The 16,241-nt window shown below is 42.6% G+C and overlaps 1 protein-coding gene across 1 annotated transcript in view; it reads right to left on the bottom strand.

Moving 5' to 3' along the window:
• Positions 1–16,012, bottom strand: part of GDA (guanine deaminase) — a 54,007-nt gene extending 37,995 nt beyond the window's left edge. Inside the window, exons 1-2 of the mRNA XM_020798641.3 lie at positions 15,738–16,012; positions 2,166–2,254 (exon numbers count right to left, since the gene is read on the bottom strand). Of these exons, the coding sequence (XP_020654300.3) occupies positions 2,166–2,254; positions 15,738–15,860 (212 nt within the window). The 5' untranslated portion in view covers positions 15,861–16,012. The remainder of the gene's footprint in view (positions 1–2,165; positions 2,255–15,737) is intronic.
• Positions 16,013–16,241: the final 229 nt, after the last annotated feature.

Raw genomic sequence — 16,241 nt, 5'->3', positions numbered from 1 at the left:
TATCTATCTATCTGATTAATACACCGCCCATCTGATAGCCAGGGCCACTTTGGATGGTTTACAACAATAACAAAACAATAAAATAACAAAAGAATACAACATCAGAGTTAAAGTGCAAATTAAAATATCATAAAGTGAAGGACAAAGTAAAAAAAAAAATACATACAATTAATATAATTAATAGCATAAAATATGGCAACATATAAATTAGTGCATTATTGGAGATACTGTCACATTGGTAGCTGTTTACTCTGAGAAAACCTGTCTGAACATCCAGGTCTTCAATAATTTTTTAAGGTGCCTAGTAAGGGAGCCAGACGAACTTCAAGTGGGAGGATGTTCCACAATTGTGGGGCAACCACCGAGGAGGCCTGATTTCTGGTAGTTGTTTTCCGGGCTTCTCTCAGGGTCAAAACTCTCAGGTGCCCTGCCTGTAACAATCTTATTGGATGGGCAGACCTAACTGGAAGGAGGCACTCAGCCAGATATCGAGGTCTCAAACCATTTAGGGCCTTGTGGGTTAATACCATCACCTTGAAACTGAGATGGAAGCAAATGGGTAACCAGTGTAAGGTGGCCAGGGTGGGGGAAATGTGTTGGTATTTTCTAACTCCACTCAGCAATCTGGCTGCTTCATTCTGGACCTGTTGCAATCTCTGTTCCAGTCCCAAAGGCAGCCCCACATAAAGGGCGCTGCAGTAGTCTAATCTTGAGACTACCAGCACATGAACCAGCATGGTGAGAGACCTGGTGTCAAGGTAGGGGCAGAGCTGGGTGATCTGTTTTAGGTGGTAATAAGCAGATCGGACCACAGACACTACCTGTGATGCCATTGATAGTGCTGGGTCCAGAAATACACCCAAGCTACACACCTTATCCTTTGTGGAAAGAGTGACACCCCCCCCCCCAAAGGACAGGGAGGCACCCAGACCAAAGATACTAGGGGCCTCCACCAGCAGGATTTCCATCTTGTCTGGATTCAACCTCAGTCTGTTTTTCCTCTTCCACCCCAGCACCTCATTCGGGCAGCGCTCAAGGGACGTGACATCATCCATTGCAGAAGGGTGGAAGGAGAGATAGAGCTGCGTGTCATCCGCATATTGGTGAAACAAAGCTCCAGAACTCCTGAGTACCTCCCTCAGCAGCCTTATATAGATATTAAATAGCATTGGGGAGATGATTGACCTCTGCAGGGCTCCACAACTGAGAGTCCACGGAGCAGACAGCATCTCCCCAAGCTGAACTCTCAGAGGACAGTCCCCAAGGTAGGACTGAAGCCAGGCCAAGGCCTGACCCCCCAATCCTTAATCTTGAGAGCCTCCCCAGAAGGATACCGTAGATGATGGTATCAAAAGTCGCTGAAAGATCAAGGAGGACCAACAAGGACATATTGCCCCTCTCAGCCTCCCTCAGGAGGTCATCTTGCAGGGCAACCAATGCCATCTCTGTGCCTGAACCTGAACTGGAATGGATCAAGTGCATTGGTTTTCCCCCAGGAGATCCTATCTGTCAGCTCCAGTTCTGCCCAACCACTATAATGAAGAGTTAATACACAATATGAAGGTAAAAAGGGGACCCAGCCTGGGCTTGGATGCAGATATTGTGAAGGTGGCAGGGGCTCTGAGATGCCAAATCAGTCCCCCTTTATGGGGGTGGGGGGTGGGGGCAGAGCCATGGTCTGTCCCAAATGGAGGTCTGCTGACTTGGCCCTGCCTGCAGGTGGCAGAGAGTTATGAAGTGGGGTATGCTTGTGCGGCCCACAGAGGATTGCTGCCATTGGTAGAACCTTCCATGGCTGCTGAAGAGGAGAGAAGTGAGCATTGGGGGACAGTCGGGTCTTCAAATACAGTAGATCCAGTTCCCAGTGCTAGGGGCAGGGACTGCTGCTGTAACCAATAATGTTGTGGCCTTTTTTCTCTCTGACAGTTTTTGTGTTGTGGTCTTTTTTAATAAGGGGATGCAGCCTCGGAGCCTGCTCTGCAATTGGGCAGCAATAATACCACAGGACTGTTGTAAGGATGGATTGGTGAACATACAGAGCACTATGAACATCAGTAGGATTTAACAAGTAGAATACAATTGTTAATATGATGGTCTTCAACATTACAGTTAAAATATGAACCAAAAATGTCTAATAACAAGAAAAAGTTAAAATAAATGCATACTAATTACTCAGCTCTCGTATGTCAGATGCTTTGAATCCCCACTTCTGTGCCAATTTCTCTTGTTTATCAGCTGGTTCTAAAAATGCAATCTGAGGAAGAGAGAAAAGAATAAAGCATTGAAAAGACATTTTGGATAAGTCTCAGTGTGTGTATTTGACATCTGCTTTAGATTCTCATAAAGGCTAATTAGTAAAGACACAGGATGGCTGAAATCCAATAGTGGAACTTATGCTATGTAGGACTAATGATGCCATCACTCACAACGGTTTTTTTGTAAATTGGAATTTTCCAACCCCCCCCCTTGTAAAGATCCTGAGGCTCCCTTGTCACCAAAAACAGCAGGTTTTTTTTTTTGTAAACTAAAAATTTCTGATCTTTGCCCCCCCCCCAAGGTTCCTTGGGATCCCTTTTATCCTGGAGAGGCCTTTGGGGTCACAGTATAAGTTTTTAATATCTGAAAATTATGGCTTTCTGTAAAATCACTTTAGTAGCAAATTTTGGAAATTAAAGACTTTTCTTGTTCCTTAGCCTTGTGCACAGTAAGTTCTGCTACAGGATTTTAGCTAGTATATCATTTTAAGGTCACTTTGTAGCAATAAAAATTGCAGGAATATTAAATGTTCTACTTTACTAATTGATTTGTACTGGAAGTTCTACAGTGGACCCTCGACTTATAGATGGTTCCACTTACAGAATTTTCAAGTTACAGACTTCTCTGGCCGCAAAATTTAGGTTCGACTTGCAGCCAGAGAATCGACCTACAGACTGGAAAAAAAACCCACAATGGAACAAAAACGGCTAGTTACAGTTTACAATGCATTATAGATCAATGGAGCCTCGACCTACAGACTTTTCGACCTGCAGCCACCGTTCCAATACGGATTAATTCCGTAAGTCGAATGTCCACTGTGCCTGTTGGCTAATTACATTGGAGGCTTGAACATAATACTTTATTGTACTATAGGTGTTACTACCTCAACACAAAGCATTGGTGTGCCATTTCTGTTTTCTTTACACTTTGCAATTTTTTAAAATACAGAATGACAAAGTATTTTCTGCTGGTCTGAAGAAAAGGAATCAACTCAAGGGTGAACTAACAGATGTTTATATTCTTATGGGTAGCATCAAGTGGGAACTTTTGACAAACCTATCAGAGTAGATGTCTCTGGGTTTCATTCAGAAATCCAACTCTTATGCAACATTTTCATGTCTGATAATTAGTGATTCCACCAGATTAAATAAGACTTAATCAATCAGTCATATGGGTCAAACTGACTCATCAGCTAATCAATCAATTAAATGCTTCTAAATTGCTAACATACGCTAATATGTGCTGAATTATGGAGAAAGCCAGAGAGTTCCAGAAAAACATCTGCTTCTGCTTCATTGACTACGCAAAAGCCTTTGTGTGGAGCGCAGCAAACTATGACAAATTCTTAAAGAAATGGGAGTGCCTGACCACCTTATCTGTCTCCTGAGAAATCTATATGTGGGACAGGAAGCAACAGTCAGAACTGGATATGGAACAACTGATTGGTTCAAAATTGGAAAAGGAGTACGACAAGCCTGTATATTGTCTCCTTGCTTATTTAACTTCTATGCAGAATACTATATTATGATGTGGCTTAAGAAGAAAGATATTTCATGATATTGGCAAATAAAACACTTTCCTCCATGGACAGGGAGAAGATCTTCTTCTTCTTCTTCTTCTTCTTCTTCTTCTTCTTCTTCTTATTATTATTATTATTATTATTATTATTATTATTATTATTATTATTATTATTATTATTATTATTATTATTATTATTAATTGGACTGCATTAGGGAGGCAATGATGTACTGTTTCGCTTATTTGACATTCTTCCCTCTGTTATGACCAAGACTGGAAACTTCTTCTAAAACTCCTCCTCTTGTGATATATGTATTCATAATTCAAAAGCAAATGTAATTTTTCTTTAGAAGCATTTTGTTGTTGTTTAGTCATTACGTAATGTCCGACTCTTCATGACCCCATGGACCAGAGCACGCCAGGCCCTCCTGTATTCCACTGCCTCACGGAGTTGTGTCAAATTCATGTTGGTAGCTTCGGTGACGCTGTCCAACCATCTCATCCTCTGTCGTCCCCTTCTCCTCTTGCCTTCACACTTTCCCAACATCACAGTCTTTTTCAGGGAGTCTTCTCCCTGAAAAAGACTGTGATGTTGGGAAAGTGTGAAGGCAAGAGGAGAAGGGGACGACAGAGGATGAGATGGTTGGACAAAGTCATTGAAGCTACCAACATAAATTTGACATAACTCATAAATCATGAGATGGCCAAAGTACTGGAGCCTCAGTTTCAGGATCTGTCCTTCCAGTGAGCACTCATGGTTGGTTTCCTTCAGAATGGATAGCTTGGATCTCCTTGCAGTCCAGGGGAATCTCAAGAGCCTCCTCCAGCACCACAATTCAAAATTATCAATTCTTCGGCAATCACCAGGCATCTTTTAATTTCGTGGCTGCTGTCACCATCTGCAGTGATCATGGAGCCCAGGAAAGTAAAATCTGTCACTGCCTCCATATCTTCCCCTTCTATTTGCCAGGAGGTGATGGGACCAGTGGCCATGATCTTAGTTTTTTGGATGTTAATCTTCAGACTATTTTTGTGCTCTCATCTTTCACCCTAATGAAATTCCTCCTCACTTTCTGCTATCAGAGTGGTATTGTCTGCATATCGGAGGTTATTGATATTTCTTCCGGCAATCTTAATTCCAGTTTGGGATTCATCCAGTCCAGCCTTTCACATGATGTACAGTAGGGTCACTCCCAAGGCACATGCCATTTGGATACAAGGATCATATCAAATGGCATACTAGACCTGCAACTCAACCTCTACAAATTGTAGTCTGATCCAGCCCGATCCAATAAGTCTGTATAGACAAGCCTAGTTGGAAGAACATGCATCTAAAAGCCCGGTTCTCCAAATTCATAAATGTTCAGATACACTGATTATGTTTAAATACTTCTGAAAAGATACAGAACTGTTAACTACCATATAGCAATTATTTTTAAGAATCATGGGCATTTTACTATTGACTGTTTACACAGCAGCCTACAGATCCACAAGAATTCTTAGAATTCATTTTATTACAAAGAATCTCATGCGTTAAATCTCAGGTACTTCCAAGTATAATTGTAATTACCTCAGTTCATTGGATTTTTCTGGAAATATAAATACAATGCAATCTCAGAATAGAATAGATGACATTACAAGTATTTTCTGTGACTAATTGTTACATTAACTAGACCATTTAGATGGTTTATAGAAAACAACATCAGCCACTATTGTTTCATTGTTTTAGATGATATGCATCACAATAGCTCCAACTACTAAACAAGACAAAACAGCTTTAAGTATAGGTTATAGGGCCTCAGAAAAGCAAAGAATCTCTATACTTAGCAGTGGCAAAAATGAAAAAGTTCAACTTATATAAATCTTTGAAATATGTAAACACGTTTACATGTTAAAAAAAATCACTCAGAAAAACATACTGTTTACAGATTCTAAATCATTATTTGATTGACAGATCCTATTTTTAAGTATTCCCAGGATTGTGTGACTCACCCCATCTTGACTGTGTGTGATTTTTCAGGCCTTAACTACAATAAAGTCCCAATAAATTAATGAGATTTACTTCTCAGTAGAGATATAAAGTAATCCTCACGTATGTTTTAAACCTACCTTCTTGGGAGAAAAGTGATGACAAACCTAGACAACATCTCAAAAGCAGAGACATCACTTTGCCAACAAAGGTCTGCATAGTCAAAGCTATGGTTTTTCCAGTAGCAATGAACAGAAGTGAGAGCTGGACCATAAAGAAGGCTGACTGCCAAAGAATTGATGCTTTTGAATTGTGGTGCTGGAGGAGACTCTTGAGAGTCCCCTGAACTGCAAGAAGAACAAACCTATCCATTTTGAAGGAAATCAACCCTGAGTCCTCACTGGAAGGACAGATCCTGAAGCTGAGGCTCCAATACTTTGGCCATCTCATGAGAAGAGAAGACTCCCTGGAAAAGACCCTGATGTTAGGAATGTGTGAAGGCAAGAGGAGAAGAGGACAACAGAGGACAAGGTGGTTGGACAGTGTCACTGAAGCTACCAACATGAATTTGACCCAACTCCGGGAGGCAGTGGAGGACAGGAGGGCCTGGCGTGCTCTGGTCCATGGGGTCACAAAGAGTCGGACATGACGTAACAATGAAACAACAACAAGTACATATCAGACTAAGGGTAAATCCTGTTTTTAACCATTGAAACCCTTCTTTTGATACTAGAGAATACAGACATGTAAATATTTGCTGGTGAGCATAATAAATAGAAATTGTGAGGTTATCAATCTGGATTTCATACTAGACAAAAACTCTGGGCTTTATTTATTTTATTATTAGGATTCTCAGCATGTTTTGGCACATACAACCACACTACCTAATTATTTAACAAATGTGTATGCTTTGTAACTCAGTCCTTCTGATGAGCAATAGGAGAAATGCCACAGAGATGCTGAAGTCAAAGTGTAAAGAGAATGACTAATACCTCTTACTGAACACAAATGGGGTAGCTAGAATAAGTGATGCAGAGACAAACATGTAACACCAGATGGCAAGTGTTGAAGGCAAGCTTGTTGTCATGGAAGATCAGCTGCCTATACAGAATTCATAGCCAGGCATTCTGAAATAGTTCCATTCTAATGTAGGAGAATGCAGCAGTGTATGCATCATACAAATGTCATTTCAGGAAAAAGGGCAATGTATAGGCTGCTAGAAAGAGAACATGGAGTTACTGTGTCAAAAATAAGTTGTGAAAGTCTGAGCTACAGTCAGGCTCAAAAATATTCTGCTTCTTTAACATACCAAGCCCAATAATGTAATATTTCTTTAAACAGGACAATGAAACAGGGACCCATTCATACATATAGATCCAACAACACTTGATTTCTCAGTCAGTTGATAGATTACAATCAAATGCATAAGCTGATGCTACTGAAAATCCCTGTGTTTGTTTTGATGTAAGGTGATCTGAAAAGGTTATCATTTGTATGTGCAGATCAATGCTATTGCCACACAGATGTGCTTGAATCAGCCAAAAGCTTGCCAAAGTCCATCTCAAAAGCCACTTGGCATAAACTGTGTAAAACAATGGTTCCCAACCTTAGGTAACCCAGGTGTTCTTGGATTGCAATTCCCAGAAGCCTTCAACACCAGCTATGCTGGCTGGGGTTTCTGCAAGTTGCAGTCCAAGAACACCTGGGTTACCCAAGGCTGGATACTACGGAACTAAAAGGACCAATAACCTGAACAAAAATTACCAATTACTGTACTTACCAAGAACACATTAGGAGCACAAACAGAGACCCACCTCTGAGCAGAGCTTTGAAATTTTACTTTTATGAACTTCAGTCTCCAGAATTCTCCAGCCAACATTATTATGCTGGCTGGCCATTTCTAAAATTTGTAATCCAAAAATGTAACATTTCCAGGGTTTGCATTTAGGGGCCTCACTGGATGATACTGATACTGTGTCTAGAAAGAGTATACCTTAAGAGTAAATGTATCTTCTGTCATGCGGTGGGCAACGTCTCAAATGTCAATGGCCAATTTTCAGATTGGTTGGCAGCCTGATATGCCCCAAATGGGTGGGACCTCAGGGGGATAGCTGTGGCTAAGGAAGTTGGTTTGCATGTTTTGCTCTTGGGTATGTGTGTGTAGAGTAAGATTTATGGCAGACTGAACATGAGGTTGCCTCAGTCTGCCTTTGCAGGCATGTTCATGTATGTGTGAAAGAGCATAAGCTTCAAGAAGAATCAACATGCAAGAAAGATGAGCAGGGAACTGGAATTATGGTAGTAATGAAGAAGATCCACTCTTGCAAAAAGAAGAAAACATACTGGAGCAAAAGGCAGAGAGGGTTATTAGTTTCATTAACACAAACATATTTCGTTTGTAGCTCTAGCTCTGCCTTAGTATCTGAAAAATTTAATGAGGATCTACTATATTGGTGCAGAGCAATGAGTGAAACAAGTAAAAAATGAAGTACAAAATCAGATTTATTACTGAGACATTCTAGCCTACAGTATATGCTTCCAACTGTATGAACTCTTTATTAGCGGAGAGACAAACAGAAAAAGATAATACCAGCTCACTTCCAGCTGACCTTAATGCCATCAAGTCAATTTCAACTTACAGCAACTCTTTCCAAGGTTATCTAGGTATAGATTATGAAGAAGCTATTTATCATTCCCTTCTTCTGTTTTTTTTTTTTTCCTGGGACAACAGAATTTGCTGAAAGCTGTACCGGCTGGCTTTTCTCTTGGGAGACACAGTGGGGAATCATACTCCCAAGTACCCAACTTACTGAGCTATCCACCCAGCTCCAGCCATCCTTAGACATCTCAGATGAACTGGCCTTCCCTCACTTTCCAAGGTTCCACCATATCTTCATGGGACTACACTGCTTAATAGCAAAACAAGTAAGTTAATATCAGAAGTCTGGCAAAGTGCAAATAGACATTGTTAATTGGTTGAAATCTTTGTTTCTGAGAAATTAGAAGGCAGACAAATTTTCAGTCAGCTTACTGAGGAACATACCACATGCTCTTGAAATGTACAAAAACAAATGCAAGGGATGCAAGGAGGAACACCCCCCCCCAAAAAAAGTCACATTATTCCTCAATAGAAAGGTCTCAGTCCCAGCATATTTAAAGGTCCTATGGATTAAATAGCACTGTCGCATAAAGAGCTTTGAATTTCTGCTTCCTAAGGTTGTTTTTCACACTATGCCTACGCCTAGATATGAGGAGGTTAGATAACATCACTGAGATTCAATAAGGGCCAACAGTAAGTTAATTCTATTTTACTGAACTGCAACAGAGCAGCTGTTATTATTAACAGCTACTATTCCTCCCACGGCATGGGTAAGCTCTCTAAGTTGTGAAACCACTTACTGTATTTGGTTGGTGCCATTTTATCAGACTCGTCTCACCCACTTCTGGAGGAGCGCCACCCAGTCACCAGGCCTAAGAGCAGTGTCCACAAACATTTTATTTTATTCTACAGTGGTGCTTTGAGTTGAGAACTTAATTCATTCTGGGATGATGGTCATAACTCAAGTTGGTCTTAACTCAAAGCACCATTTCCCATAAGAATACATTGAAATGTGATTAATCCATTCTGGCCATTTTTGGTTGTGTCTCAAGGCGCTGGTTGTATCTCAAAGCATAAGTTCCCATAGGAACTAATGCAAAAGCAGTTGATCTGTCCACTGGGGGAAGACTTTTTATTTTTCACCTAAGATTACCTCTAAGGCTTAAAAAAGGGTAGGAAAGGAAGGAGAGAGGGAGGGAACAATGGGGAAAAGAGGCCTTTTTTCCCGGTCGTATCTCAAAGCACCAGTCGCAAGTCAAAGCAAAATTTTGCAACCGGAGCTGGTCGTAACTCAAATTGGTTGCAAGTCAAGCCCAACTAGTGGCAGAGCCCCTACTCTGGGTGGCAAAGAGATCAAAATAAGATAATCCAACCAACCCCAATAACATCCACATAACCAGTAAACATGAAACATAATAACAAAAGATAAAATAACCAATAAAAATAAAGATTATAACATTAAAAATATTAAATATAATATGAGGAGGCAAAAACAGGTCAGGTTCATAAACAGAGGTGGGGGGGGGAAGTCCCATCGATCAGCGAGATTACTCTGGAGTAAGGCCATAGAAGCCTTCTGAGAAAAGCCAGGTCTTAACTTGTCTCCTAAAACCAACATTATGTGATGTGATGAAGGGTGCCTGCGTCAGTTGTCACCACCCTCTGTATTTATTCACTTTGGCTGAGTGAGGCAGGCATGTTCCATGGGGATTTCTTCCCTAAGAACGAAGGAAAATGCCTTCTACTAAAGCAAACTATTAGTCTATCTAAGCCCCTCATATCACCTCTGACTGGCAGTAACTGTTCAGAGTTTCAAGCAGGACTGTTTCCTAGCCCTAGCTAAAGACCTTTGGTTTCCCCTTGTAGTTAGCTCCCATCAAGGAGCTAACTAAGGCTGACCGCACTCAGCTTTCAGGTTCAGATGAGATCAGAATTTTCAGGATGGTGTGATAATGCTTTCCTTGTTTCTTCAAGCCAAGAAGCCCAAAAAGATTGCCAGGTAGGTCAAGGGAAAACTGTGTCACCATGTACTTAATGCTTCAGACCACTTACCGGCAGACCACTTCCTCCCTGATTTGTTTCTCTCAACAATGAGTACGTCTACCTAATTAACAACAACCCTACAGTGTAGGGTAGTCTACAAACACACGAAAGAGGTCAATGTGGGGAGCAGTTCTTTTAGAAACACCAAAAACACATCCTTCAAGCCTGAAGTCACCCATGAGTCTTGCCATGGAAAAAGGTGAATAAGTGCCTAACTTCACCAAACTGAAATCAGAAATGGGTTTTTGGCCCTTACATTTGGGCAAACCCTGTCACCTGCTGACCATGGCTCTTGAGGATGCTGTTTCTTGCTACCAGCATCCTGCCTTTGTGAAGCAGGTGATGCTGCCACATTGCCATACCTGCCCACTTGTGTCACGGTATGTTGGGAGAAGACGTATTAGTAGAGCAAAATTGGGGATTAATTTTGTGGAACAAGTCAAATCAATGTTCCAGGTATGGAACAATGCCACAAAGCATTGGAACTGACTGGCAGGTATGTCAGAATTTAAGAAGCCCCTCAATATTTTAGAAAATGAGAATAAAGTGTCATACTCTGTCCCAGAACAGTAGGGAAAGGGAGTCTGAGACAGTAACAAGTATGACAGCATCCCTCAATCACAGCTTTGACCAGAGATGTAACTGCAAGTGCTTATACAGTTAATTGCAGCAAAATCGCTTTTCACCTAGAGCGGTTATATAGTTTGAGCTGCCCCTGCTAAACAGTTCTGGCAAAACCACAGACTAATTAGCTTAATATCTATTCCAGTAGAAAATATTATTAAGGATAAAACTCATGCATAAAGAAGGGTAGGCCCTGCTGAAAAAGAATCAGTGTGGTTTTGCAAAGGTAAGTCCTATCTCATTCGTCTTTTAGAGACTTCTGAAAGTGTCAATGGGGGGGTGGGGGCAAAAATGATCCAGCTGATATGTGTCATCAATCTGCTTCTGACTCACGGCAACCTCATGAATGAGTGCTCTCCACAATGACCTGTTCTCAGCTGCCCTGATCAAGCCTGTGGTCTCTTTTAGGGAGTCAATCCATCTCATATTTGGTCTTCCTCTTTTCCTGCTGCTTTCTATTTTCCCCAGCATTTCCAGATAATCCTTTCCCAGTCTTTTCAGAGGCTGGGCAAATTCCTTGCCACATTACGCCTCTATATTATGGAAGCCCCCTATGTGCTTTGGGATTAACTTCTCGTCAAGTTCCTCTTTTTGGCATCTGTTGTAGTGATTAATTTCTACTACTGTAACAGTTTCTCAGTAGTCTCTGGCTATTCAGAAACTGTTACAATACTCTGAAAATTGATGGCAGTCTCAGGTACAGTATTTTGTTCTGGGAGCCATGTCTTCTACCTTGTTCATAAATAATCTGGATTTAGGAGTGAATACTTAGGTGACCAGTGTTGCTGATGATACTAAATTATTTAGAGCCATGAGAACAAGAATGGACTGTGATGAGTTCCAGAAGGATGTGCAGCACATAGTTCAGCTGTGGAATTCAATACCGCAAGATGTAGTGACGATGGCTGCCAACTCTGATGGCTTTAAAAGCAGATAGGATAAATTAGTGATGATTAGGGCCATTGATGGCTACTCGTGAGGATGCCCAAGTATCTCCCCACATCCCAGAGGTAATATGCTTCTGTGTAACAGTGCTGGGGAATGTAATAGTGCCGCTGCACCACTGCTCTCCTGGTGGGTTTCCCCATAGGCAACCGGTTGTCCCGTGTGTGAACAGACAGTTGGACTAGACAGGTCTTTATTCTCATCCAGCACGGCTCTTCTTGTGTTCTTCTGTCTTTCATGCTGCAGTCCTTATGTATCTTTCTCTGAAGGGCACATTTGTCTTGTTGAGGGAAGGAGCTCACTTTGAAAACTCTCTGGGGCTCTTCAAAATCTTATTTCCTTTCTTCCCCCCCCCCCTTGTTTCAAATAGCTGGTGTTAGCTTTCTGCTCAGAAACCAGATGAGCCAGAGGGCAATTTTCAAGAGAGATGGGGAGGCAGGGCGGGGAGATAACAAAGATCCATAAGTGCAACATCAGTTAAGCCTCTGTCAGACAAGCACCTTTTTATGTACCACCTTAAGGGAAAAAAAACTTGCCAGCTAAAGGTACACCTCCAGGACAAAGACAACTTTTGTTCATCCTCATCTAATTCAACATGAGAATATTTTATGGTAGTGTGTGTGGCACAACAGCTCTGCAAACCAACTTTTACTGTCATATAAAATGTGGAAGAAAGACACAGTATGACAGGGTTGCAAATTAAAAAGGAAGTTATATGAAGGGATCTGTAAAATGAAGCAATACAAAGCCGGGATCATTGCTGTGCCTCGCACATTCATTTATTAGTCACTGCAGTCATAAGTTCTTCACACATGATTTGAAAATGAATATGTATAATAATGCACTACATTCATCTTTCACTTTAGAATATATAATAACTCAACAGGTAAAATGAGATTTGAATTGGATAAGAATTCAAACACTGGCATCAAGAAAACAGGTAGACCAAATGGCAAAGATTGGGTGACTTGAGCAACATGCCTAATGGTTGAGCAAACATGCTCTTGCAGAGCTGGCTAGTGCAGGCGAGAGCATGACTAGTAATTAGCCTTTAAAAAAACAAAAACATTAATTTGTGGTCTTTTGTTATAAAAGCTCACTTTAAAAAAAAAAGCTGCTGGTGAATCATTTCAATTTTATTTCTACCCTCAAAGGAATAGGAAACGTTCTCCAGAAAGAATATAATTATTTGGAACCAGACAATGGAAAATTAACATCACAGCAATGTTATTCTTACATTTCAAGCCTTCTCAGAAAAACAAGCTGTGTCAAGAACATTACAAACTACCTCTGCTTTTATATTACATATACTAATTATATGCAAATTATCTATGAACAAATTTCAGTAGTGGTGCCAGCCTGGCAGTCTCTGATTCCCTGAGATTTCAAGACCAAAATCTGAAAGTATGGAGAAGTTCCTTGTGATGTCATCAGAAGGCTAGAACTGCCTCTGAACCAGTTCACTGTGGAGATAAGCATGAGCAGTATCTGGGTACATGGACCAAGAATTTGGACAAAATCTGGCTAGCCAGATTATATATGTCAGCCAAGAAACAGGAGAGAAAAACAGCCTTTTCAGAGGCTGGGCAGGCAGTAAAATATGCCCAGTAGCTTCAATGGCTGCCATAACCATTCCTTCTAGGGCTGTTGCCTAGACTTCACACGACACACATGGCCCATAGGTTTTTTTTTTCCAGGTCCTGTGCTGATGCTAGGACTTGTGGAAAGTGCATTGCCATCCTGCGGGAAGTTTTATAATCTAGATCTTGCACTACTGCTGCCCAGGCTTGTGCAACAAGTAGGCTTAGACACTGCTGTGCTGGGGATGCCACTCCCTAGCTTGCTCCAAATGGTAGGATGCATCCAAGAGCATTCATGCATTCTCTCCCTCCCCCCCCCATATCCTTGTCCCTTATTCATGACTTATTGGTACATTGATGTTGCACAAATACAGCACATATTCATGCACCTTTCTGTCAAGTCAGTGAGCCCTGATGCTAGATGGGAATGGGTGGGGATGAGTGCCTAGGATTTAATTCCATACCACAAAAATCAAACCTCCTCCTTCAGCATTATTTACATCTGGAGTAATCTCTCTGAAAACCATGAAAAATAACAATTTCCTGAGACCTCAGTGAGTGCTTTGAGACCCAATGATCCTAAGTGTCTCAAACAGATGTAGCTGTAACCAAATGCTCATGAATACTGTATTACAGTCATTCTCAGAGAGGGCCATATGGGCCCCTGGCAGGAGCACACTTGAAGGGGGCCACAGAGTGGAAACAGTTCTTCACACGCCACCTCAAAAGGTTTGTTATGCGACTTATACAATCCTGATTTTACACACAAAAGCTTCAGCACTAATCTATTCACTTCTTCATGCAAATAGTTAATGTTCTCTCTTGAAAATCTCCCAGCATTTTCATTCCCTCAAGAGACTGTCCTGTAGTGCAACTTCTCTTCAATACACCCAGTATTGATTTACTCCTGACAACAAATGTGTCACCACTACTATATCTTAAGATTCTCTAGGAGGGAATACTCAAAAACCCCTAGTGTATATTAGATCACGCTTTTCATGGATCAATGTAAATTAGTTCACTCATGGTAAGCAGTTATCTACCATGATATACAACCCAGAATCACACTGGAAAAAGAAGTATAGGGATGACCCAAGTGCCCCATTTTTTAATGATCCCTGGGAATTATAGGAGTTGTCATTCATTATATCTAGCAACCATGGCAATGCCTACACTCATAAAACCATAAAAGAGTTTTAATGATACAGGATCAGGCAGAACTAGGAAGCACTATTTATAATTTTACTACACTCTTTCGAGCATAAAATATTGCATTTAATACAGTTATTCAAAATCCATTAAATGCTTTGTAACCTGTCATAAAACAAACCTCATTGTTTAATGTCCCCGAGCACCCTTGTGATCCTTTTGCATTTGGTGGCATTTACCAAAGCTTTCTGCAGCCACATCTTTTCTCTACCATACCCATATTATACATTTCTGTTCTCTTTAACTCTAGCCCAAGGTAGAGTTCTGTGAAATCCATGCTTTGCGATTTTGGGCTCTCCAAGGGAAAACTGCTGGTGCACGGTTCCTTTCCCAACAAGGTAGGAACGGGCCCGGCAAAACGTACTTTCCCCTCTTCTTGGACTCTGGATGTTGCTGATGCCTTCCACTGGGTTGAGTGAAGCTTAGCCTCCCATCCTTTCTGATTGGTCGCATCGTATCTCCACACCGAACCTGCCCCTTCTCCCACCGTCAGGCGTTATATAACCTCCTTAGCCTTACAATACCCGACGGCACTTTTCTCTTTTTGCGCAAGCTTTCTCCACGTTTCCGCAGCTGCCCCACTTTTCCTGGGGGTGGTAGTGGTTGGAGAGCGTTTTCGTCTTTTCGAGGCGTTATATAACCCACTCTGGCTCACGCTTCCCCACGCACCTCTCCCGTCCTTCTCCGCAGGTACCCCCTGGCTTCAGTAACTTCCTCTCCCCCCCCCCCGCCCCGATACACACACACACACACACACACACACACACAGGATTTGCGCTTTGTCGGCTTCTCCCCTGCCTTGTCTCCCCCCCCCCACACACACACCCGCACCTGAGGGGGGCGCTGCCTCGCCCCGTTGCCACCCACGCCCTCGTGTTCGAAGGAGCTCGTTCTCGAGCCACCCCACGTGCCCAATGGAGGCAGCCGAGCGGGCCCCGTCCGTGTCCCCCCTTCCCGCCCTACATCGCGCGCCTTTTGCCCTAGAGAGGCTCACCTTCCCGCTCTCCTCTACCCCCAATAGGTGGCCTTGGAGAAGGTCCATGGGCGAGGAGGGGGTGGCGTGCGCGAAGGTCCCTTTGAAGAGGTGCGCCAGCGGCGAAGCCTGAGGGGAGCCCATCGTCCCGGGAGGCGCGCGCGCTTCCTTGGCTGGACGGGGCGAAGCAGGCGCGAGGGACGGCGGGCCCCGGCAGCTGCCCGGGAGCTCCTTTGCAGGGCAAGGGGCTGCACACCCGGCAGCGGGAGGCGGCGGCGGCGGCGGCTGTTCCCAAGAGTCCGTCCTCCTTCGATGCCAACAGCAGCTCCCACAGCACCTGTCACCATCTCTCCTCCCCCACCCGAAGACTTTCCGCCTTCGGGGTGTGGTTACTCCAAGCCCTGGCACACTCCCCACCCTCTTCGTTTTTCGCGACGTCTTCGTCCTTTCTTCTCGTCGCCCGCCTCTTCTTGCGCCTTCTGTCCAGCGGCACCCACGCTTGGTAGCCCTGCCGACGGGGTGAAT

Source organism: Pogona vitticeps, chromosome 2 (genome assembly GCF_051106095.1).
Source record: "Pogona vitticeps strain Pit_001003342236 chromosome 2, PviZW2.1, whole genome shotgun sequence".
In the NCBI taxonomy this organism is placed as follows: Eukaryota; Metazoa; Chordata; class Lepidosauria; order Squamata; family Agamidae; genus Pogona; species Pogona vitticeps.
The sequence above is the reverse complement of the archived record's forward strand: the minus strand, read 5'-3'. Positions and strand labels throughout refer to the sequence as shown.